The sequence below is a fragment of the Oncorhynchus mykiss genome, chromosome 29, assembly GCF_057628025.1.
Source record: "Oncorhynchus mykiss isolate SJ-2025 chromosome 29, ASM5762802v1, whole genome shotgun sequence".
Taxonomy (NCBI): domain Eukaryota; kingdom Metazoa; phylum Chordata; class Actinopteri; order Salmoniformes; family Salmonidae; genus Oncorhynchus; species Oncorhynchus mykiss.
In genome coordinates this window covers 9,636,154-9,663,177 of record NC_143050.1, presented here as the reverse complement: position 1 = coordinate 9,663,177, position 27,024 = coordinate 9,636,154, and the positions used below count along the sequence as shown (strand labels likewise).

The window sequence follows — 27,024 nt, the reverse complement described above, 5'->3', positions numbered from 1 at the left end:
CATCATCTCACCTGTTTACAGGTAGCCATTCGGGTGATGATGGAACTGTTGTTAGCTACATTATGCTTCAGATGAAGTTGGGGCCTGTCTTTAGGCCACAATGTTAAGCCCAAATGTACAGTTGAAGTCGGAAGTTTACATACAGTTAGGTTGGCGTCATTAAAACTAATTTTCAACCACTCCACACATTTCTTGTTAATAACAAACTATACTTTTGGAAAGTCGGTTAGGACATCTACTTCGTGCATGACACAATTCATTTTTTTCAACAATTCTTTACAGACAGATGATTTCACTTATAATTCACTGTTTCACAATTTCAGCTGGTCAGAAGTTGACATACACTAATCTGACTGTGCCTTTAAACAGCTTGGAATATTCCAGAAAAGGATGTCATGGCTTTAGAAGCTTCTGATAGGCTAATTGACATCATTTGAGTCAATTGGTGGTGTACCTGTGGATGTATTTCAATGCCTATCTTCAAACTCAGTGCCTCTTTGCTTGGCATCATGGGAAAATCAACGGAACATCAGCCAAAAAAACAATTGTAGACCTCCACAAGTCTGGTTCATCCTTTTGGAGCAATTTCCAAACACCTGAAGCTACCACGTTCATCTGTACAAACAATAGTATGCAAGTATGGACACCATGGGACCACACAGCCATCAGAAGCCACTGCTCCAAAACTTCCATAAAAAAGCCAGACTACGGTTTGCAACTGCACATGGGAACAAAGATCGTACTTTTTGGAGAAATGTCCTCTGGTCTGATGAAACAAAAATACAACTGTTTGGCCATAATGACCATCAGTATGTTTGTTTGAAAAAGGGGGAGGCTTGCAAGCCAAAGAACACCATCCCAACCGTGAAGCACCGGGGTGGCAGCATCATGTTGTGGTGGTGCTTTGCTGCAGGAGGGACTGATGCACATCACAAAATAGATGGCACTATGAAGAAGGAAAATTATGTGGATATATTGAAGCAACATCTCAAGACCTCAGTCAAGAAGTTAAATCTTGGTCGCAAACAGGTCTTCCAAATGGAAAATATGTTGGCAGAACTGAAAAAGCGTGTGTGAGCAGGGAGGCCTACAAACATGACTCAGTTACACCACCTCTGTCAGGTGGAATGGGCCAAATTTCACCCAACTTTTTGCGGGAAGCTTGTGGAAGGCTACCTGAAACTCTTTACCCAAGTTAAACAATTTAAAGGCAATGCTACCAAATACTAATTGAGCATATTCAAACTTCTGACCCACTGGGGATTTGATTAAATAAAGCTGAAATAGCTGGAATAAATAATTCTCTCTACTGTTATTCTGACGTTTCACACTCTTAAAATAAAGTGATGATCCTAATTCACCTACGACAGGGAATGTTTTTTCTAGGATTAAACGTCAGTAATTGTGAAAGACAGTTTAAATGTATTTGGCGTAGGTGTATGTTTTCCCTTTTACCACTACCTTGAGATACATTACAATCTGAAAGTTTTCGTTTAGTCTTGCAGTATGAAGCAGGTGAGGCCATCGAAGTTGTACCTCCTTGTGTGAATTGCCTGGGTATATATAGAGATAGCGTATACATTGCAAATCATCTACTGTATCTTTGTCCACATGGAGCCAGTTGGATGGAACAGTGGGACTATCAATTCAATGAGGAAGTGGTAATCCTGATGATGTTTATTAACCTTAATAAGAGAGGGAAACCATTAGTCTAATGACTAGACCTCTGGACCTGGGGACTGTAGGTGTTGAGCCCCAGAGAAAGCGTATCATAGCATAGTATAGCGTCTAATGATTACATCTGTTGTCTGTATGTGTTTACACCCCAGAGAAAACATAGCTCCATAGCGTAGCATAGCATAGCATCTAATGATTAAACATGTTGTCTGTAGGTGTTTACTCCCCAGAGATACGATACCACTCACTAAAGGAGATGTTATATCCTGAGGGGTATTCAGATCTAGGAGTCTAGATCCACAGTACTGCTGGCCTTTTTTCTTAGTGGTAATTCACTGATGGGTATTCGACAGTCATTCCCTGATTAGAGAGGAGAGATGAAAGCCAGCCGTGTTGCAGTCTGTGGTCTTATTGGCTGATGACTTTTGGATCTATAAATTGTGATGGTTTTGTTAAAATGTTCTTATGTCAAACTATATAGGTGAATTTCACTGGGAAGAATGTGGCGGAGTTTACCATCACTGGCTTCGACCACCTCTCTCACCAGAAGCTCCTGGGCTTCCTCATCTTCATCACCTATTTCCTTGTGATTCTGGGAAGCGAAACCAACATCTGCATCATTTTGACGGACAGACGGCTGCACACGCCCATGTACCTCCTCATCTGTAACCTGGCCGTGGTGGACATCATGTTCACCACCAGCACCAGCATCACCATGATCTCTGTCCTGCTGGCCGAGGTCAAAACCATCTCTTACTACTCCTGCATATCAAGCATGTCCATCTACCACCTGGGTGACATCGAAGAGTGTCTGGCCCTGTCCCTGATGGCTTTGGACCGAACCATCGCTATCAGCACCCCTCTTAGGTACCACAGCATCCTGACTAACCCACGGCTCTTCCTGTTGATCACAGCTACCTGGCTGATAGGGTTAGGGGTCATGGGGGTAGTAGCAGCTCAGGTAGACAGCCTTCCATACTGCCAGCCCATCATTAGATATGTGTTCTGTGACTATCCTGCTATGGTCAGAGCCGCCTGTGTCAACCCTGAACCCTATTGGATGCTTCCCATCATCCTGGGTCTGTGGTTGATTGGTGCACAGTTCATATTCATTCTGCTGTCATACGTGAATCTGATCTACACAGTACTGAGACTGCCTAACAACGAGAGCAGAGTGCAGGTGTTTAATACCTGTATTTGTCACATCATTGTGGTGTCCTGTTACTACGCTCCCAAGTTAGTCTCTGTGTTGTTGATGAGGATAGGAGTGAGACTGAATCTGACGGAGCGTAATGCTTTACTGATTATGGCCACGCTGTTACCTTCTCTGATCAACCCAGTAGTCTACTGTCTGAAGACCAAGGAGATTAGAAAGAGATTGGTTCAGATACTGTCTAGAAAAAGAACTGCAGTGATGAAATGAGGTCTTGAACAGTATTTTTTTGCGACATGGCCCAGGATTCAATCAGAAACTGAACTGATGTGTGTTTAAAGATTTTAAAGATAAGTTCCAATTCAGCTCACATCAGCAGCGTTTACGTTGCCTTTAAGAGTTGCTTTGTCTTCAAGAAAGATCCGATTGGATTTCTGTTGAATAACCACAGTCCAAGATTTAAATAGTTCCGGCTTCTTCTGTTTGCAATTTACATTACTTCACCTGTCTATTGTCATGTATCTATTGTATCTAAATGTTTTTATTACATTGTATATTCCACATAATTATTTTATGGTTGTTGCAATGTCGAGAGTTATACATGCAAGTTAGAATTTGATTGTACTGTGTACACAACATGTGTCCGGTTCAAAAGACAAATAAACTTGAATTGATTATATAACCCTTAGATATATGTGTATATATATATATATATATATATATATATATATATATATATATATATATTAGTACCCCTTTATATATATTTTTCTAATTTAACCTTTACTTAACTAGGTAAGTCTGTTAAGAACAAATTATTATTTACAATGTCGGCCTACCCCAGCCAATCCCGGACAACGCTGGGCCAATTGTGTTGGGCCCTATGGCCGACACACACCGCAACAACGATGCACACCACAACCACACACACACAATTGAACAAACACCCAATTGTCTAAACACTGATAAAGATTGGACGAGGATGAAATTGGACAAGGATGAAGCCCTCTCGGAGTACATTTGACTTTTCCTTATTTCACGGCAAAGATTGATCTGGAACTTGTTCTTTCTTATGCCTACTAGGCCAGGACCATAGCCCCAAGCACACCATGAAGAGATTGTCAATAGTACTAGTGGAGCCATGGTATTCAGCGATAATTTAGTCATCAGAACGAATGTATGTAAGGTATATCAAGACTTTTATTATGGCATCGCCATCTAGAATTTATTTTGGGGTTTTATTCTGAAAGTACCCTCCCATACTCATCTGTGAGTGAGAAGAGTTTCACATGAGAGATGTGTGAATGACAGAGAAGTGAAGTGATGGAGATAACATGTTGTTGTGTAACTAAAGTTGGTGCTGCTGCTAGTTGGGAAGGATTCATCTATAGAAAGGAGCTTGATTGTAACCTGACTCTTTATCAATGAATCCACAGGCCCTCTGCATAAAGTGATATAATAATGAAGTCAAGAAATTATAGCTATAATATGCTACACAGCTTTACTAGGTCACAATCCCCACCAGTGTAGTAGTTAATGTCTATTCCCATTGTGTCATCATCATCACCCATAAGAACCATTAATAATGATTGGTTGCATTCATTCAATCAGGACCTGGTTATTGAGGCCTACAGCGATGCAGTGGAGAAGCTGGAAGACAATTTGTCCCAAATGGCACCCTATTCCCTTTATAGTGCCAGGTGACCAGGAACCAAAAGTAGTGCACTATATCGTACATTCATCTTCTGCACATCTACCATTCCAGTGTTGAATTGCGAAATTGTAAATACTTTGCCATCATGACCTATTCCCTTATCTTAATTAATTTACACTCACTGTTTATAGACTTTTTGTTTTCCTTTTTTCTACTGTATTATTGACTGTATGTTTGTTTATTCCATGTGTAATTCTGTGTTGTTGTATGTGTTGAACTGCTATGCTTTATCTTGAACTGGTAGCAGTTGCAAATGAGAACTTGTTCTCAACTAGCCTACCCGGTTAAATAAAATAAAGGTGAAATAAAAATGTATAAAAATTTAATAATATAGGGAATAGGGTACCATTTGGGATGCATCCTGGGAGGTCTGTCTGAGCCACACAGGACCAAAGAGTTTGGTCTCATTTAAAGGATTATTTTACAAAATACATTTAAAGTTACAGAAACAAAGAAATATAAAATATGGGTAATGTTTATATGAGAGAAGACCACTATGTCACTGTGCATTGCTGTTAATGAAATAGCTATATTTATTTTATTGAAGCTTAGTAACAATAAAAACAAGCCATTGTCAATGTCATAACATCATCAGTGTCACTACAATCTGTAAGCCATTACAGTACTGATAATACCTGACTGTTGTGTGTGTGAACATGGTTACCATGTTTACTGAACATATACAGGACATGGTTGCCATGTCCTCATAATATAAGATATCAATGTTCCAGACACATTTCATGGGAACTTACTTATTTAAAATATTTAAAGTTGAATAGATAGCATCTGAACTACTTTGGTGATTGGAATCCAACAGACAATCATAATATCAGTAAAAATATAAAATTCCCAGTTTATACTTCAAAGCCAACTTTATATGAAGTTTTAAAATTAGGTTAAATTTGACTCAAAATTCCATGACTAATGTGGCTAATAGGCTAGCTTATCTATTTATGTAGCTATTTATTTAGCAAGCTAAACACACAAGGCCTAATGTTAGCTAGGGAGGATGTCATGTCCTTGGACAAGTGGGTGAATTACTTTCCCCCCCCCCCATATCATTTTTTGGTGGCTACAGCTACAGATGCAGGTGTCATTTGGTTAACTAGCAAGAAATGTGAATCACTTTGCTAGCTAGCTATGCTAGCTATGTTGTCAACAGTTAGCATATCTCTAAATATCAATCAAATGGATTTGGCATTGATCAAATTAGCAGGCAGGCAAGTTCACATTCAGTTGTCAAAATGTGGGTTGGGACATGCATACATTGGCAGGCAAGCTGCAGAGGGCGAGCAGGATACTATTCCCCATCGTTCATCATTCATCAGTGGTATGTTGACGGCATTGTTTATCTACTGTTTGCTCGATAGAGTTGAGCTCACCTCACTCTGGCTAACATTAGCTAGTTGTTGATGTACATAGATAACTGAGGGAGAGAGAGCCTACCTCTTCGTGGTTGTTTGATATTGGACTGTAAAGTTTTCAAATGTAAAATGAGAAACTGCATTTAATTAAAAAGTGAAAAGTGTGTTGTAACTGCTGCCAAATAATGAATGATATATATTGCTGGCCTGGGTCTCGAACCCACCAGCACCAATGATCGCTCTAACCATTGTCCCAATAAGGCATATCTCTAGCGCATTTGGTTATTAGGCCAGTATATTTAGGTCCTGTCCAGAATAATCCCTAACCCCTCCTCACTAGGCACTCTGAAACAACTTGATAGGTGGAAGTAATAGGGTGAACGCACATTGAAGTAAATCCCAGTTCTGTTTCAAGGTATAATCAAGAAAATATTTTATTGATCATAGAGATTCGGTAGTATCATTAAAACAGGTTCAGGTGCCCCACCAACATTTGCTGAAATAGTATTTTAAAAGACACATCTGAGCGATCTTTGTTGCAGGTACATGGTAACAGTTGAATAAGATGAGAAAAAAGAAGAACGCCAAATGAAAATGCACTTTCTGACGAAGGACTTGCCAATACGTAAAGCTGAATAAAGAGCAGTGATACTATCAAGAGCAGTGATACTATCAAGAGCAGTGATACTATCAAGAGCAGTGATACTATCAAGAGCAGTGATACTATCAAGAGCAGTGATACTATCAAGAGCAGTGATACTATCAAGAGCAGTGATACTATCAAGAGCAGTGATACTATCAAGAGCAGTGATACTATCAAGAGCAGTGATACTATCAAGAGCAGTGATACTATCAAGAGCAGTGTGGGGGTTTCTTCTTCATTCTGAAATAAGTCAATAAAATCAATAATGAGAGAATAGTCTGAATAATTGATAACTTAAATGGATGTGGTGGCGTAGCAGGAAGATCGGAGTAACGTAAACCAAGAGATTGTGAGTTCATAATCGCACGTGAGGATTGGTTGAATAACAACGACTGATTAATTGAACACGCACAATGTAATCATGTGTGTCAAATATGTAAGTTGAAAACACTATTTTAAAAGCACTGTGTGGCTATCCCTAACTTTGTCAACAGACGAAGAGAAGTGAATGGATCAGTAGATCAACAATCAGGGCCTTAATTGGCTCAGTAAGGAGATATGATGTGTAATGTTATTTTTATATTTTTTACAAAGTATTTGAAACATTCTCATGAGACTTTTCCAGAATATTCATATCATGTTCTGGGTAAATTCTATTTGACATTAAGGGATTGGATTCTTGAAAAAATTCCTTGCACATCACGGGAACATTCCTATGAAAATGTTAGTTAATGACGTAATGAGACTCCTAAGGGAACATTCTCTAAAGATGTGGGAACATTTGTTGTTAGCTGGGTTTGACCTGTTGCTTACACATGAGTTGCTTTCTCTCTCCTTCTATCTATCTCTCTCTCTCATCTGTAGAGAGCGTTTCTAAGCTATGTGGACAAGCCGGTCCTCATTGACAGTGTACTCATAAGGATACTCATGTGTTGACAGATAGAGGTCTGGTAATCATCCTCTATGATACTACAGATAGATAGAGGTCTGGTAATCATCCTCTATAATACTACAGATAGATAGAGGTCTGGTAATCATCCTCTATAATATTACAGATAGATAGAGGTCTGGTAATCATCCTCTATGATACTACAGATAGATAGAGGTCTGGTAATCATCCTCTATGATACTACAGATAGATAGAGGTCTGGTAATCATCCTCTATGATACTACAGATAGATAGAGGTCTGGTAATCATCCTCTATAATACTACAGATAGATAGATGTTTAGAAATCATCCTATATGAAACTACAGATAGATAGAGGTCTGGTAATCATCCTCTATAATACTACAGATAGATAGAGGTCTGGTAATCATCCTCTATAATACTACAGATAGATAGATGTTTAGAAATCATCCTAAATGAAACTACAGATAGATAGAGGTCTAGTAATCATCCTATATGAAACTACAGATAGATAGAGGTCTAGTATTCATCCTATATGAACCTACAGATAGATAGAGGTCTAGTAATCATCCTCTATGAAACTACAGATAGATAGAGGTCTAGTAATAATCCTGGAGTAAAAAGTACAATATTTTCTTAAGGAATGTAGTGAAGTAAAAGTAAAACTTGTCAAAAATATAAATAGTAAAGGAAAGTACAGATTGACCCCAAAAAACTACTTAATTAGCACCTTAAAGTAGTTTTACTTCAGTACTTTACACTACTGTCATTAGCTCAACTGGATGAGAGTGCCTTCTAAATTATTAAAATTACCACAGTAACCAAAACATAACAAATATAACTTTGATGGGATCTGAATAGTCAACTCTCCTCTCTTTCTCTCTACTTTCTACTCTCACTCTCTATGCTTTCTACTCTCTTTCTCTCTCCTCCTTCCTCTCTCTTTCCTCTCTCTTTCTACCAGCTCCCTCCTCTCTCTTCTCAGCCTGTGTGGTTGGTAGTTCCAGAAGGGCATTGAGATGTGTCCTATGACAACAACAACAACAACAACAACAACAGCAAGGGTTTTCATCTCCGACATGTCTTCTTCACTCAATCAAGGTGTGTCATACACAAGTACGGTGGTCCACAGGGGACATCCTACTACAGATTCACCATGGGGCTGCAGGTATAACAGAGCCAGCACCGCAAATTGGTCTTCAGTCCAACACACATCACCAGACTACTGAAGAGAGACATTTGGATCAAGTCTGTGGTACGACCAGGTAAGACTTAGTTTCTGCAGTATGTAGTTGTACCATGTTAGACTATACAGTATGAGGGTTCAACAGGTAAGAGTTATTCTAATGGAGGGAACGTGAAACCAATATCACCTTTCCAGTGCTATTCCTTGGATTATTCATTAGAATTGTTTAACTGTATCTGAGGTAAAAGTCAAATGGATTCTATTTTGTACTTTGTTGTCAGATAAATTAATTGTATTCTTCTTTTTTAAATATGATAACGTAAACAATAGACAATTGAACTTGGATATTTATTTATTTTCGAATTTTACCCCTTTTTTCTAGGCTAGTTTAGATGTTCAGATTACAACACAGGTTTTTTTTTATTTTTTATTTTTTTTATGTTTTACCCCTTTTTTCTCCCCAATTTCGTGGTATCCTACTGTTTAGTAGCTACTATCTTGTCTCATCGCTACAACTCCCGTACGGGCTCGGGAGAGACGAAGGTTGAAAGTCATGCGTCCTCCGATACACAACCCAACCAGCCGCACTGCTTCTTAACACAGCGCGCATCCAACCCGGAAGCCAGCCACACCAATGTGTCAGAGGAAACACTGTGCACCTGGCAACCTTGGTTAGCGCGCACTGCGCACGGCCTGCCACAGGAGTCGCTGGTGCGCGATGAGACAAGGATATCCCTACCGGCCAAACCCTCCCTAACCCGGAGGATGCTAGGCCAATTGTGCGTCGCCCCACGGACCTCCCGGTCAATGCCGGTTACGACAGAGCCTGGGCGCAAACCCAGAGTCTCTGGAGGCACAGCTGGCGCTGCAGTACAGCGCCCTTAACCACTGCGCCACCCGGGAGGCCCATTTGCCCTTGTATTGATGATGTTTCACTCATTGCAATGTCTCAACAGGTGAATTAAAAAACAGTAAAGTATTTATTTTATATTTCCACAGATTATTACGAGCCAGGAGGAATCACTGATAACACCACCAGTCAGGATGAGTTACCTGACCTCTGACCCTAACCAGACAGATAACATTGACACCATTATCCGACCCCCTTACTTCTTCATCAGTGGTTTCATCGGCATCCCCCACATGGAGTACTATTACGTCTTCCTCTGCTTCGTATACATCATCTCTCTGGTTAGTCCATAGCTCAGGTCTATGCTGTTACAAACTATCTCTGGTCTACGCTGTTACAAACTATGTGTGATCCAGGCTGTTACTAACTAGCTCTGGTCCAGTCTGTTACAAACTAGCTGTAGTCCAGGCTGTTACAAGCTAGCTCTGGTCCAGGCTGTTACTAACTAGCTCTGGTCCAGTCTGTTACAAACTAGCTGTAGTCCAGGCTGTTACAAACTAGCTCTGGTCCAGGCTGTTACAAACTAGCTCTGGTCCAGGCTGTTACAAACTAGCTTTGGTCCATGCTGTTACAAACTAGCTTAGGTCCAGGTTGTTACAAACTAGCTCTGGTCCAGGGCGCTAATAACTAGCTGACGTCCACAATGATTTGATTTTATCCACTTGATTAACTAGAAAAGGTTTCACTTACCTATCGAAAGCACATCTTTTTTTGAACTTAAGAAAACCTGATATGGTGCAGTTTCATTTCAGCTGGGGTCCTAGAGCACCACATATAGTCAACGGCCAAATGAATTTACCTGTATATACATTATGAGTCATGGTTCCTCCTGTATGTATGTATGTCTGTATGGATGTGTGTGTGTGTGTGTGTGTGTGTGTGTGTGTGTGTGTGTGTGTGTGTGTGTGTGTGTGTGTGTGTGTGTGTGTGTGTGTGTGTGTGTGTGTGTGTATTGGGTCTAGGTGGGAAACACCTTCGTCATGATGGTTATCTACATGGACAACAGTCTCCACAGGTAATCAGTCCTCTTTTATCTCAGTGGTAATAATACAGCATAATTCTACCTTTATTGGACTGTATTTTTGCAGTTCCAGAACCCAACCAGATGAACCACAACACACACAACACAAGCTGAAGCAGCACAGGGGCTCTGGCTGCTAGTTCACTCCTTTTAGATTCCCCCCATCAGCTCGGGATTTCAACTGTATCCCTGGTTACCGGCCTGGCTCTCAATAAGGCTGAATGAAAACCTCCATTAAGTCAGCTGGATGGTCTATAGTGATTCTGAATGAAAACCACCATTAGGTTCAGCTGGATGGTCTATAGTTGATTCTGAATGAAAACCACCATTGGGTCCAGCTGGATGGTCTATAGTTGATTCTGAATGAAAACCACCATTGGGTCAGAAAGATGGTCTATAGTTGATTCTGAATGAAAACCACCATTAGGTCCAGCTGGATGGTCTATAGTTGATTCTGAATGAAAACCACCATTAGGTCCAGCTGGATGGTCTATAGTTGATTATGAATGAAAACCACCATTAGGTCCAGCTGGATGGTCTATAGTTGATTCTGAATGAAAGGCACCATTAGGTTCAGCTGGATGGTCTATAGTTGATTCTGAATGAAAACCACCATTAGGTCAGCTGGATGGTCTATAGTTGATAACTTACACATTACAGATGACAGTGTAAAGTTGTTTAGGATCTGCACTTTTTGTTTACTTCTTCACTGATTGATTGTATTTACCTTCTCTGAAATTGTCTATGTCCTGTGTCTAGTGTACATACAAACATTTTCCTATGGAGATAATCAAGTCAGGATTTTACCCTTACAGCCCCAAGTACATTGCTGTGTTCAACCTGGCCTTCACAGACGTGTGTGGGAGCACTGCCATGGTCCCCAAGCTACTGGATACGTTCCTGTTCAGCAGACAGCTCATCTCCTACAACCAGTGCCTCACTAGCCTCTTCTTCATCTTCCTCTTCCTCAACATGCAGTCCTTCAACCTCACCATCCTCTCTTACGACAGACTGGTGGCCATCTGCTGCCCACTCAGGTCTCAGATAATACATCAAATCTAATAATTCAAAAACTACAATTCAAAAGGCCTTCATAATTGCCCCTTGTGTGATAATAATGTTTCTGCTTTCACTGACAATTCAACCTGATATATGAATACACTGCATCTAAAATCCCTGATAACAGCTTCTTTCCACTGTCCAAATAGGTACCATATGATAGTGACTCACAGGTCCATGTTCCAGCTGACGGGTGCTGCCTGGGCGATTGCTGTGTTCCTGGTGTTGCTGGCTGTGTGCCTCATCACCCGACTCTCCTTCTGCCGGTAGGTGGCTGAGGAGGTGAACCTGTTGCCGAAAGGTTCCCGGTTTGAATCCCGGGCCGGGTGCTGTAAAAATAAATGATCAGTTGATCACAGTAACATGTGGACAATGAAGATGTATTGTATTGTAGGTCTCTGGTGATCAACAGCTACTTCTGTGACCACGGTCCTCTGTTCCGTCTGGCGGCCCCCTGTTCTGATGTGGTCCCTAACATAGTAATATCTTATCTCAACCCCAGTATAATCCTATTGTTCCCCATGGTCTTCATCATATCATCATACATCTGTATCACACACGCCCTGTTCACCATCACACTGCCCCAGGACAGGTGAGAAGTCATACTGATCAGAGTCAGAGATTTAGCCAGAGATTTAGTTTATATACCTAAACATATAGCTCTGATACTGATTGTTGTGCTGTCTCAGATATACACTACAGGACCAAAAGTATGTGGACACCTGCTCATCAGACTCATCAGCTTTCCACTAGATGTTGGAACATTGCTGTTATAACAGCCTCTACTATTCTGGGAAGGCTTTCCACTAGATGTTGAAACATTGCTGCTTTAACATCCTCCACTCTTCTGGGAAGGCTTTCCACTAGATGTTGGAACATTGCTGCAGGGACTTGCTTCCATTCAGCCACAAGAGCTTCAGTGATGTCGGACGCTGATGTTGGGCGATTTGGTCTGGCTTGCAGTCGGCGTTCCAATTCATCCCAAAGGTGTTCGATGGGGTTGAGGTTAGGGCTCTGTGCAAGCTAGTCAAGTTCTTCCACACTGATTTCGACAAACCACTTCTGTATGGACCTCGCTTTGTGCACTGGGGTATTGTCATGCTGAAATAGGAAATTTGGAAGCACAGAATCCAGAATGTCATTGTATGCTGTAGCGTTAAGATATCCCTTCACTGCAACTAAGAGGCCTAGCCCGAACCATGAACAACAGCCCCAGACCGTTATTCGTCCTCCACTAAACTTTACAGTTGGAACTATGCATTGGGGCAGGTAGTGTTCTCCTGCAGTCTGCCACACCCAGAATCGTCCATCGGACTGCCAGATGATGAAGCGTGATTCATCACTCCAGAGAACGTGTTTTCACTCCTCTAGAGTCCAATATCTGCGAGTTTTACAGCACTCCAGGAGACACTTGGTCTTGATCACAGTGAGCATAGGCTTGTTTGCGGTTGATTAGCCATGGAAACCCATTTCATGAACCTCCCGAAGAACAGTTAATTACTTCCAGAGGCAGTTTGAAACTCAGTAGTGAGGACAGATGATTTTTATGTGCTTCATTACTCGGCGGTCCCGTTCTGTGAGCTTGTTTTGCCTACCACTTTGTGGCTGAGCCGTTCTTGCTCCTAGACATTGGCAATCTCCAATAATAACACTTACTTGACCGGGGCAGCTGACTGGCTGGTTGGAAAGGTAGCATCCTATAACATTTTATACAGTTTTATAATCCTGGCTGTGGCTGAAATAGCCGCATCCACTAATTTGAAGGGGTGTCCACATACCTTTGTATATATAATGTATGTTGTTCTAGTGATAAATACTGTAAATACTGAGAATGTCATTGAACTGGATAGATGATGACTTACTGTACTGACACTTTTGTCATTTTCTCTCTCTCTCTCTCTCTCTCTCTCTCTCTCTCTCTCTCTCTCTCTCTCTCTCTCTCTATCTCTCTCTCTCTCTCTCTCTCTCTCTCTCTCTCTCTCTCTCTCTCTCTCTCTCTATGTCTCTGTCTGTTTCTCTCTGTCTCTCCCCCTCTCTCTCTCACTCTCTCTCTCTATCTCTCTCTCTCTCTCTCTCTCTCTCTCTCTCTCTCTCTCTATGTCTCTGTCTGTTTCTCTCTGTCTCTCCCCCTCTCTCTCTCTCTCACTCTCTCTCTCCCCCTCTCTCTCTCCCTCTTTCTCTCCTTCACTCTCCTTCTCTCGCTTTCCCTCTCTCTACTTCTCTCTTCCTCTCTCTCCCTCTCTCTCCTCTAATTTTCTCTCTCTCTCATTCTCTCTCTCCTTCTCTTTTTCTCTCTCTCTCTCAGAGTCAGAGCCTTGAAGACGTGTACCTCACACCTGATACTCGTAGCGATATTCTACCTGCCTATTAATTTTACATACTTCCTTCACTCAATCATACCAACCAACGCCCGGATCATCAACCTCTCCCTGACCTCGGTGCTCCCGCCCATGCTCAACCCCATCATATATGTTCTGAAGACAGAGGAGTTTAAGGAATCGGCCAAGAAGCTGCTTAGTAAAAGAAGAGCACAGAGAGCTGTGGTGCCGATCCAATCAACATGAAGTGTTACTATTTATTTATATCTCTATTGGAATTGTTTATGATTGAAATGCTGTGTAAGATATACTGTATCTGCCATAGTGAATTATGTTTTTCTTAAATGAAATATTGATATTATTTTGGCGATATGCTTTTAAAGCTATACAGAAAATGTCATAATAAAAAGTCTGGATAAAACCCTAATACAAATCAAATCTATTTATAAAGCCCCTTCTACAGCTCAGTTTCACAAAGTGCTTAGCAAGCAGAAGTTACCATATAGATAGATACCTGTATGTCAGCCAACCCCTGCATGATAACCTCACCATAGATGTCCTATAACCAGGGCTTGAATTCAGGGTGTATGTGGAGGTATGCCAGACCCTTGTTAAAGAAAATGGCAAAAACATACCTCTTGTTAGCTTAAGATTTTGAAGGGGAAAACATTTACCTGATTATATTAAGTGATATATGACGATGATCTTGGACTTCAAATCAAGTAGTCAAGTTAATTCAATGTTCAAAGCATCCTCATTACACCTGACTTGAGACTGGTATTTTATTGTAATTCCATCTTGGTCACAGACCTAAACCTCCCAGGATTCCAATGACCAATTAACAGCTGTTTTTACAAAAGAAAACTACCCAGGGGCTCTTGCCCACGGACTCTCCTAGTTTCCTGGAACATGGCTTACGTGCAGTCAGTCCTAATCTCTTACAGTGCTACATTCAAAACGCCAGTGATATTTCCACATCAACAGTTTCCATCAAATACTATCATGTGTTTTGGTGTCTGGTCTTTGCCGTGACGGTCATGGCTAACTCCATCATGGCTGTTATCTACCTGGCCAGGAACCTCCACACGGCCAAGTACGTTGTTAGCTCCAGTATCACAAGTATTCTAATGTCACATAAATCTAACAACAAACGGCCTGGATATGTTATTTTAGCAATAGAGCTGGTCCTATGAATCTGTTCACTTTCAACAGTTTTCTCACCAACGTTGTTATAACCTCTGTTATCTTTTTTTTATTTCACCTTTATTTCATTTCATTTACAACTGCAACCTGGCCAAAATAGAGCAAAGCAGTTTGACACATACAACAACACAGAGTTACACATGGAATAAACAAACATACAGTCAATAATACAGTAGAGAAAAGAAAAGTGTATATACAGTGACTGCAAATGAGGTAAGATAAGGGAGGTAAGGCAGTAAATAGGCCATGGTGGCGAAGTAATTACAATATAGAAATTAACACTGGAATGGTAGATGGGCAGAAGATGATGTGCAAGTAGAGATACTGGGGTGCAAAGGAGCAAGATAAATTAATACATACAGTATGGGGATGAGGTAGTTTGATGGCCTGTTAACAGATAGGCTATGTCCAGGTGCAGTGATCTGTGAACTGCTCTGACAGCTGGTGCTTAAAGCTAGTGAGGGAGATATGGGTCTCCAGATATGGGTATCCATATTTGGGTCTCATATTTGCAGTTCGTTCCAGTCATTGGCAGTAGAGAACTGGAAGGAAAGGCGACCAAAGGAGGAATTTGCTTTGGGGGTGACCAGTGAGATATACCTGCTGGAGCGTGTGCTACGGGTGGGAGCTGCTATGTTGACCAGTGAGCTGAAATAATGTGGGGAGAGCATACATGTCGCAGTGGTGGGTAGTGTATGGGGCTTTGGTGACAAAACGTATGGCACTGTGATAGACTGCATCTAATTTGTTGAGTTGAGTGTTGGAGGCTATTTTATAGATGACATCGCTGAAGTCGAGGATCAGTAGGATGGTCAGTTTTACGAGGGTATGTTTGGCAGCATGAGTGAAGGATGCTTTGTTGCGAAATAGGACACCGATTCTAGATTTAATTTTGGATTGGAGATGCTTAATGTGAGTCTGGAAGGAGAGTTTACAGTCTAGCCAGACACCTAGGTATTTGTAGTTGTCCACATATTCTGAGACAATGTCTCTTATTGATGGTGGTTATGATATCATTTAGGACCTTGAGCGTGGCTGAGGTGCACGCATGACCAGCTCTGAAACACGATTGCATAGTGGAGAAGGTACAGTGGGATTCGAAATAGTCGGTAATCTTTTTGTTAACTTGGTCTGTAGCAGTTTGGGTCCCTTTGAAGAGGGAGATGATTGTTGCAGCTTTCCAATCTTTGGGAATCTCAGACGATACGAAAGAGAGACGTCGTAGGGACGTCGTAGTCTTCAACCTGACAGACCTGTGTGTCTCATCCCTAATCTCATAGAGACCTTTCTGTTTGAGAAGCAGTACATCTCCAACCAGGTCTGTCTCAGTAGCATGTTCTTTGTCTATTTCTTCAAGACTCTCCAGTCTGTCTCTACACAACATCACACCCACAAGATATGCTAACCTCTCACCATTACAATCAGTGAGCCTATAACCTTCTCAGTCATCATAATTCACGGTTAATTCAGTATTATACATAATCATGGAAGCATCCATTCATGTAGACGGGTTGAGAAACATATTCTATTCTTATTTACAATAAAAGTGTCCCCAAAAAAAGGGTCGTATTAGATTGTGTAGAAATGCAGGAAATTAGCTTTAGATGACAAAAAAATACTGAGGGAGGAACCCCAGAGCCCCCACCAGGTTATGTCCCCCCACCTCTAAAGCCAAAGTTGCACCCCTGGTTTCGGAGGTACTGGAACCTGCACGCCTGGCACAGCTCAAAGATGCTTAGGTTACTCGTTCCGCCCATTCTAACGTTCAATCATATGGTAACTGAATGTCTCAATGCCTGTCTGCCTGCTTTCTATAGCAAGCCACGGCCACATGACTCACTGTGTGTAGGAGCGAACCATTTTAGTGAACAGGGTGGTGTACCTAATAAATTGGCCACTGAGTTTATATATAATATTGTTATACCCGCTAAAGACAGAGGAAGACAGAGGAATTCTTGGAGTCTATAAAATGACCACAGCTGTAACTCGATGAGAGGTTGCGGTGGGATTGACTCTTATTATTGATATTGATTATTGTACTGCAATGTTGAGGGAGATAACACACAACCATTTCACTACACCTTTTATACCGGGTGTAAACTGTGTACCTGACGATTTGGAGATCTACACACCTCAGTATGAAAGTAATTAGATAAATAAAATACTTACAAGATATAATGTTTTCCCACCATTCCATCCTAGCCTCTCTCAATGTGACTGAGTGTGTGGATGATATTCCTTCACCTCAGAGGACACTAAGGTCATACTGCCACCCTGTGGCAAATGTCTGTAACAACATGTGGGACTGTATTGAAGGCACTGTGTTGACTATACCAAAAAGAGGAATTTGATTGGTAGAAGTTCAAATAAGACACAAAAAAAAATACAATGACAGTGATCTATTTAGTTGTACTTGTCCAAATAAATGAAGCACATCAAATGTGTCCTGCCAACACAGGAAACTGAAGGCACCCTCAATCTCTTGACAACAACACACACCCATCCACAACCAATGCTTTAGAGATAGGAAACAACACACACCCATCCACAACCAATGCTTTGCAGATAGGAAACAACACACACCCATCCACAACCAATGCTTTATAGATATGAAATAGCACACATCCATCCACAACCAATGTTTTATAGATAGTAAGGGGTTTGAAATGTGAATGTTGTGTTCTTTCAAGACAAACACACACACACACATCACAGGAGGCTGGTGCCACTGTAATTGGGGAGAACTGGCTCGTGTTAATGACTGGATCAAAATCAGTGGAACGGTATCAAAGACATCAAACACATGTGTTTGATACCATTCAATTCGCTCTGTCTTAGAGTAGCTATTACATCTTCATGTTCCCAAAGTGACCCATCTATTGCCTGTGACCCACACCAAGGATGCAGAACCAGTGTTCTAGAGAAAAGTCTTAGAGAAGGTTCTACAGTACCTTGCAGTCCCATCAAGCTGCCTCATCAGCTGTTTCTTCCTGGATTTTTGGAAGGTCATCACACAGTCTTTGCTCTTCTAAGTAGACTCTGTGTCCCATACTGCTGCTGCTTTAGCCTGCCTCATCAGCTGTTTCTTCATGGCTTTCTGGAAGGTCATCATACTTGAAGGTCTGGACCTGTCTCTGACACTTCCTTCAGTCCGTGTGGTCGGCCCTGCCCTCCTGGACGGCATAGTGCTGCTCCATACAGCCTGCCCTGCTGGGTCCTCCTCATCCTGGTCCACAACAAGAATGGCTTTCTATTTGTCTGTTTGTCCAAATTGAAGGATTTGTCTGTCTAACCACACACTGACGTGCACAGCTCTCTGGGTGAGGTTCTGTCTTCAAGTTCCAGTGGGGGATGAAGCTCCTTCCATCCATGTAATGTTTTAAAGATTATGGACAGATACAGTCAGGTCACAAGATGGGTGGAGTGCTTTACACTCCCATCCTGGATATGACAGAGTTTGCAACAACCCATGGGTCCAGCAGGCAGAGTTCAATACCAACAGGCAGATGTGAGATGCAGGATGGTACTCTTCTCATACCACTCTGTAGGCTACTGACCAAATCAACGTTTCCAGGATAGGAATAGGTCAGTAGCCTACAGACTAATATGAGAAGAGTGCAATTTTTGTAAATATTCTCAACAAAGTGTTTTGATGGTCAGATGAAGCAGTCAGATGAAGCAGATGCTAAACTACAGGACTGTTTTGCTATCACAGACTGGAATATGTTCCGGGATTCTTCCGATGGCTTTGAGGAGTGCACCACATCAGTACCTGGTTTTATCTATAAGTGCATCGAGGACGTCCCCCCCACATTGACTCAACGTACATTCCCCAAACAGAAGCCATGGATTACACGCAACATTCGCACTGAGCTAAAGGGTAGAGCTGCCACCTTCAAGGAGTGGGACTCCATCCCGGAAGCTTATAAGAAATCCCACTATGCCCTCCGATTAACCATCAAACAGGCAAAGCGTCAATACAGGACTAAGATCGAATTGTACTACACCGGCTCTGACGCTCGTTGGATGTGGAAGAGTTTGCAAACTATTACAGACTAAAAAGGGAAGCACAGCCGAGAGCTGCCTAGTGACATGAACCTACCAGACGAGCTAAATAACTTCTATGCTCGGTTCAAGGCAAGAAACACTTAAACATCCATGAGAGCATCAACTGTTCCGGACGACTGTGTGATCACACTCTCTGAAGCCAATGTGTGTAAGACCTTTAACCTCTTGAAACTAGGGGGCACTATTTTCATTTTTGGAAAAATAACGTTCCCAAAGTAAACAGGCTATTTTGTCAGGACAAGGTGCTAGAATATGCATATAATTGACAGCTTGGGATAGAAAACACTCTAAAGTTTCCAAAACTGTAAAAATATTGTCTGTGAGTATAACAGAACTGATTTTGCAGGCGAAAGCCTGAGAAAAATCCAATCAGGAAGTGACTCATGTTTTGAAAGCTCTGCGTTCTGATGCGTCCCTATTGAGCAGTGAATGGGCTATCAACCAGATTCCTTTTTCTATGTATTCCCCAAGGTGTCTACAGCCTTTTGATGTAGTTTCACGCCTTTATGTTGAAGAATGAGCGTAAACGACTACATTGCGTAAGTGGCCGGCTGAATGCTCTCACAGTAATCCTCTTAGACAGAGGTAGCTATTTTTCCTCCCGGTCTTACTGAAAATACAGCTGTCCCAGTTGATATATTATCGAATAGATATTTGAAAAACACATTGAGGATTAATTATAAACAATGTTTGCCATGTTTCTGTCGATATTATGGAGCTAATTTTGAATATTTTTCGTCGTGTGACCGCATTCTCAGCCAAACTGAGCTATTTCGGCTACAAAAATACTCTTTATGGAAAAAGGAACATTTGCTATCTAACTGGGAGTCTCGTGAGTGAAAACATCCGAAGCTCATCAAAGGTAAACGATTTCATTTGATTGCTTGTCTGATTTTTGTGACCAGGTTGCCTGCTGCTAGCTAGGCATAATGCTATACTAGGCTATTGATAAACTTACACAAATGCTTGTCTTGATTTGGCTTTAAAGCATAATTTCAAAATCTGAGATGACAGGGTGATTAACAAAAGGCTAAGCTGTGATTCAATATATTTCACTTGTGATTTCATGGCTATGAATATTTTCTAGTAATATTTTTTGTCCGTTGCGTTATGCTAATTAGTGTCAGTTGATGACAATTCTCCCAGATCCGGGATGGGTAATTTCCTTTTCAGCGGAATGTTGTTGAGGGGTTCCGCTGCGCTAGAATGGTTAATAACTCTATCTAAATGTACATATTACCTCAATTACAGCGACTCCGGTGCCCCCGCACATTGATTCTGTTCCAGTAACCCCTGTATATAGCGCCGCTATTGTTATTTACTGCTGCTCTTTAATTATTTAATTTTCTTATCTCTTACTTTTTTGCTTCCAACACTCTACTCAGCAAACTGGATGCAGTTTATCACAGTGCCATCCGTTTTGTCACTAAAGCACCTTATACCTCCCACCACTGCGACTTGTATGCTCTAGTCGGCTGGCCCTCGCTACATATTCGTCCCCAGACCCACTGGCTCCAGGTCATCTACAAGTCCATGCTAGGTAAAGTTCCGCCTTATCTCAGTTCACTGGTCACGATGGCAACACCCATCCGTAGCACGCGCTCCAGCAGGTGTATCTCACTGATCATCCCTAAAGCCAACACCTCATTTGGCCGCCATTCGTTCCAGTTCTCTGCTGCCTGTGACTGGAACGAATTGCAAAAATCGCTGAAGTTGGAGACTTTTATCTCCCTCACCAACTTCAAACATCTGCTATCTGAGCAGCTAACCGATCGCTGCAGCTGTACATAGTCTATCGGTAAACAGCCCACCCATTTTTACCTACCTCATCCCCATACTGTTTTTATTTACTTTTCTGCTCTTTTGCACACCAATATCTCTACCTGTACATGACCATCTGATAATTTATCACTCCAGTGTTAATCTGCAAAATTTTAATTATTCGCCTACCTCCTCATGCCTTTTGCACACAATGTATATATAGACTCCTCTTTTTTTCTACTGTGTTCTTGACTTGTTAATTGTTTACTTCATGTGTAACTCTGTGTTGTCTGTTCACACTGCTTTGCTTTATCTTGGCCAGGTCGCAGTTGTAAATGAGAACTTGTTCTCAACTAGCCTACCTGGTTAAATAAAGGTGAAATAATTATTATTTTTTTAAATAGTATTTCAGTGTTCAGTGTTTTCTTTATTAAAATTAATGATGAACACCTACCACGCCGCATTTTGGTCCTCCGATCCTACTCGCCTCTCCTCTTCAGATGAAGAGGAGGATCACCGTGACAGATTCCCCCACTCCCCCTACCTCGGGCTTCCAGTGGGGAGACCTGAGCTCAACCTACCCCCGCCCACTCCCCATCTCATACTTCTGAGTGGGAGACCTTAGCTCACGAACTAGAATCAGGACGCCGAAGTTGAATTGACCCATAGTCCCCACATGGTGACATGATATCAATGATGTGACGTGCAAATGAGTGATATAAAACTGATCGCGCATATGTCACCTTTCGGAATACTATTTCTATATATATATATATATATATATATATAAAAATTTAATTGCACAGTCTTCCAAGCATGCAAGCTAGGGACAAAAGTGTTGACCTGCATTGACCTTGTTCTTTAGCCCGTTGACCCTAAAACGTCCTAACTCTCCCCAGCCTAAGTTGTCTACCTGTAAACACTCTTCTCAGGTGTATCAACATTATAATTGGCTCTCTGATGACTGCCTATTTGTTAACTCTGTACAGAGTGACATCAGATCCTATGAGAGGATTAATGTCACAGTGTTGAACAGATTACCAACCCACTAACTGTTTGTTATTTTAGGGACAATGTAGAGAGATGGTTAAACAGTCTTTTGGCAAGATTCAGCAAATTTACATTTAGCTGCAATATCTCATTAGCTTGCCTAAACCCATGGCTTTGGCCTGTTGCTTACACACGTCTCTCTCTCTCTCTCTCTCTCTCTCTCTCTCTCTCTCTCTCTCTCTCTCTCTCTCTCTCTCTCTCTCTCTCTCTCTCTCTCTCTCTCTCTCTCTCTCTCTCTCTCTCTCTCTCTCTCTCTCTCTCTCTCTCTCTCTCTCTCTCTCTCTCTCTCTCTCTCTCTCTCTCTCTCTCTCTCTCTCTCTCTCTCTCTCTCTCTCTCTCTCTCTCTCTCTCTCTCTCTCTCTCTCTCATAATGAGTGTACAGTAACAATTTGTATGATGACAGGGCAGTATTCCCACCAGGTCTAGTGTCCCTGTCACTCTCCTCAGACTCAGGATCAACAAACAGGTGGTCATCAGAGACCTAATTAGAGTGTTGGTAGACCTGGGATTCTGAGTCATCACCTCACCTGTTTACAGGTAGCCATGCAGGTGATGATGGAACTGTTGTTAGCTACACCATGCTTCAGATGAAGTGGGGACTGTCTTTAGGCTGCGATTTTAGGCCAAAATGAACAGTTGAAGTCAGATTACCTACACTTAGGTCATTAAAACTAGTTTTTCAACCTCTCCAACGTTCCTCTCTAACGTTTCTTGTTAACAAACTACAGTTTTGCCAAATTGTGCATGACACAAGTAATTTTTACAGACAGATCATTTCGCTTATAATTCACTGTATTACAATTCCAGTGGGTCAGAAGTTATCCTACACTAAGTTGACTGTGCCTTTAAACAGCTTGGAAAATTCCAGAAAATCACGTCATGGCTAATAAACAAGCTTCTGATAGGCATAATTGACATAATTTGGGTCAATTGGAGGTTTACCTGTGCATGTGTTTCAAGTCCTACCTTCAAACTCAGTGCCTATTTGATTTTAATTCATGGGAAAAATCAAAGGAAAATTAGCCAAGACCTCAGAAAAAAATTGTAGATCTCCACAAGTCTGGTTCATCCTTGGGAGCAAATTCCAAATGCCTGAAGGTACCATGTTCATCTGTACAAACAATAGTATGCAAGTATAAACACCATGGGACCATGCAGTCGTCATAACGCTCAGGAATGAGACGCGTTCTGTCTCCTAGAGATGAATGTACTTTGGTGCGCAAATCAATCCCAGATCAAGGCCGCTCAGCAAGGAAGAATCCACTGCTCCAAAACCTCCATACAAAATCCAGACTACGGTTTTCAACTGCACATCGGAACAAAGATCGTACTTTTTGGAGAAATGTTCTCTGTTCTGATGAAACCAAAATACAACTGTTTGACCATAATGACCATCATTGTTTGTAGGAAAAAGTGGGAGGCTTGCAAGCCGAAGAACACCATCCCAACCGTGAAGCACGGGGGTGGCAGCATCAAGTTGTTGTGGTGCTTTGCTGCAGGAGGGACTGGTGCATGTCACAAAATAGATGGCATCATGAAGTAGGAAAATTATGTTGATATATTGAGGCAACATCTCAAGACATCAGTCAAGAAGTTAAATCTTGGTCCCAAACGGGTCTTCCAAATGGAAGATTTGTGGGCAGAACTGAAAAGCGTCGGCGAGCAAGGAGACCTACTAACCTGACTCTGTTACACCAGCTCTGTCAAGAGAAATGGGTCGAAATTTACCAAACTTATTGTGGGAAGCTTGTGGAAGGCTACCCGAAACATATGACAGAAGTTAAACAATGTAAAGGCAATGCTACCAAGTACTAATTGAGTCTATGTAAACTTCTGACCCACTGGGAATGTGAGAAAATAAATAAAAGCTGAAATAAATCATTCTCTCTACTATTATTCTGACATTTCACACTCTTAAAATAAAGATGTGATCCTAACTGACCTACGACAGGGAATTTTAACTAAGGTTAAATGTCAGGAATTGTGACAAACTGAGTTTAAATGTATTTGGCTAAGATGTATGTAAACTTCCTTCTTCAACTGTATGTTTTGACTTTTACCACTACCTTGAGATACATTAAAATCTCATAGTTGTAGTTTAGTCTTGCAGTATGAAGCAGGTGGGGCCATCGAAATTGTACCTTCTTGTGTGAATTGCCTAGGTATATTTAGAGATAGAGTATACATTGCATATCATCTACTGTATCTTTGTCCACATGGAGCCAGTTGGATGGATCAGTGGGACTATCAATTCAATGGGGAAGTGATAATACTGCTACCTGATAATGTTTATTAACCTTAATAAGAGAGGGAAACCATTAGTCTAATGATTAGACCTCTGGACCTCCAGACTGTCCAACTTTCTGTCCAAAAATGATGCTGAAACATGTATCCATGCTTTTGTCACTTCTTGGATAGACTACTGCAATGCTCTACTTTTCGGCTACCTGGATAAGGCACTGAATTAACTTAATTTAGTGCTGAACACGGCTGCTAGAATCTTGACTAGAACCAAAAATGTGATAAAATTACTCCAGTGCTAGCCTCCCTACACTGGCTTCCTGTTAAGGCAAGGGCTGATTTCAAGGTTTTACTGCTAACCTACAAAGCATTACATGGGCTTGATACTACCCAACTTTCCGATTTGGTCCTGCCGTACATACCTACACGCACGCTACGGTCACAAGACGTAGGCCTCCTTGCTCTCTCTAGAATTTCTAAGCAAACAGCTTAGAAGGCAGGGCTTTCTCCTATAGAGCTCCATTTTTATGGAATGGACTGCCTAACCATGTGAGAGACGCAGACTCGGTCTCAACCTTTAAGTCTTTACTGAAGACTCATCTCTTCAGTAGGTCCTCTGATTGAGTGTAGTCTGGCCCAGGAGTGTGATGGTGAATGGAAAGGCACTGGAGCAACGAACCACCCTTGCTGTCTCTGCATGGCCGGTTCCCCTCTCTCCCCTGGAATTCTCTGCCTCTAACCCTATTACAGGGGCTGAGTCACTGGCTTACTGGTGCTATTCCATGCCGTCCCTAGGAGGGGTGTGTCACTTGAGTGGGTTGAGTCAATGACGTGATCTTTCTGTCCGGGTTGGCGCCCCCCTTTGGGTTGTGCCATGGCGGAGATCTTTGTGGGCTATACTCGGCCTTGTCTCAGGATGGTAAGTTGGTGGTTGAAAATATCCCTCTAGTGGTGTGGGGGCTGTGCTTTGGCAAAGTGGGTTGGATTATATCCTGTCTGTTTGGCCCTGTCCGGGGGTATCGTCGGATGGGGCCAAAGCGTTTCCCGACCAATCCTGTCTCAGCCTCCAGTATTTATGCTGCAGTGTGTCGGGGGATGGGGTCTGTATGTTATATCTGTTATATATTTCTCCTGTCTTATCCGGTGCCCTGTGTGATTTTAAGTATGCTCTCTCCAATTCTCTCTCTCGCTTCCTTTCTTATTCTCTCTTTCTTTCTCTCTTTCTCTCTTCTTTCTTTCTCTCTCTCTGAGGACCTGAGCCCTAGGACCATGCCTCAGGACTACCTGGCCTGATGACTCCTTGCTGTCCCCAGTCCACCTGGCCGTGCTGCTGCTCCAGTTTCAACTGTTCTGCCTGCGGCTATGGAACCCTGACCTGTTCACCAGATGTGCTACCTGTCCCAGACCTGCTGTTTTCTCTCTAGAGACTCTCTAGAGACAGCAGGAGCTTTAGAGATACTCTGAATGATCGGCTATGAAAAGCCAACTCACATTTACTCCTGAGGTGCTGAACTGTTGCACCCTCGACAACCACTGTGATTATTATTATTTGACCCAGCTGGTCATCTATGAACATTAGACCATCTTGGCCATGTTCTGTTATAATCGCCACCCGGCATAGCCAGAAGAGGACTGGCCACCCCTCATAGCCTGGTTCCTCTATAGGTTTCTTCCTAGGTTCTGGCCTTTCTAAGGAGTTTTTCCTAGCCACCGTGCTTCTACACCTGCGTTGCTTGCTGTTTGGGGTTTTAGGCTGAGTTTCTGTACAGCACTTTGTGACATCAGCTGATGTAAGAAGGGCTTTATAAATACATTTGATTGATCTGAGACCTCTGAGACCTTGAAGTAGTAGTTCTCCTTTGCAAGGGCCGCGGCTTTTGTGGAGCGATGGGTAACGATGCTTCGTGGGTGACTGTTGTTGATGTGTGCAGAGGGTCCCTGGTTCGTGCACGGGTATGGGCGAGGGGACGGTCTAAAGTTATACTGTTACACATAGCAAAGCATCTATAGATTAAACCTGCGGTCTGAAGGTGTTTACAACCCAGAGAAGACATAGCTCCATAGCGTAGCGTAGCATAGCATAAATAGATTAAACCTGTGGTCTGAAGGTGTTTAAACCACGGAGAAAACATAGCTCCATAGCATAGCGTAGCATAGCATATCTGGGTTTCTGTACAGCACTTTGAGATATCAGCTGATGTAAGGAGGGCTTTATGAATAAATTTGATTTGATTTGATATCGTCTAATGATTAAACCTGTGGTCTGTAGGTGTTTACTCCCCAGAGATACGATACCACTCACTAAAGGAGATGTTATATCCTGAGGGGTTTTCAGATCTAGGAGTCTACATCCACAGTACTGCTGGCCTTTTGTCTTAGTGGTAATTAACTGATGGGTATTCAACAGTCATTCCCTGATTAGAGAGGAGAGATGAAAGCCAGCAGTGTTGCAGTCTGTGGTCTTATTGGCTGATGACTTTGGGATCTATAAATTGTGATGGTTTTGTTAAAACGTTCTTATTGTCAAACTATATAGGTTTCCAAATAATGATATCCAAGACCAAAACTTAGGCCATGATTCAAAACCAATAGGCGTCCTCCCAGTGGGTCCTGACCTATTATTTGGGAAACACCTCCCCCTCCTATTCACCCCTGTGGGTTGGTCACCTAATGTATAAGTGCCGACAGCTTCACAGTGTCGCAGTACACAGCCTAGGGGTTGTAGAGTTCTGTCTACCCAGCTAGTTT

At 42.0% G+C, this 27,024-nt stretch overlaps 2 protein-coding genes across 2 annotated transcripts; both read left to right on the top strand.

Moving 5' to 3' along the window:
• Positions 1-1,506: 1,506 nt before the first annotated feature.
• Positions 1,507-3,100, top strand: LOC110509431 (olfactory receptor 10G7-like). The gene is made up of 2 exons (XM_090226234.1): positions 1,507-1,515; positions 2,159-3,100. The coding sequence occupies exons 1-2, from the start codon at positions 1,507-1,509 to the stop codon at positions 3,098-3,100; spliced, it is 951 nt and encodes a 316-aa protein (XP_090082360.1).
• A 6,530-nt stretch (positions 3,101-9,630) lies between these two features.
• Positions 9,631-14,230, top strand: LOC110510114 (olfactory receptor 1E16-like). The gene is made up of 6 exons (XM_090226256.1): positions 9,631-9,836; positions 10,518-10,570; positions 11,392-11,613; positions 11,785-11,901; positions 12,030-12,227; positions 13,941-14,230. Exons 1-6 carry the CDS (start codon positions 9,690-9,692, stop codon positions 14,197-14,199), a joined length of 996 nt encoding a protein of 331 aa, XP_090082382.1. The 5' UTR covers positions 9,631-9,689; the 3' UTR covers positions 14,200-14,230.
• Positions 14,231-27,024: the final 12,794 nt, after the last annotated feature.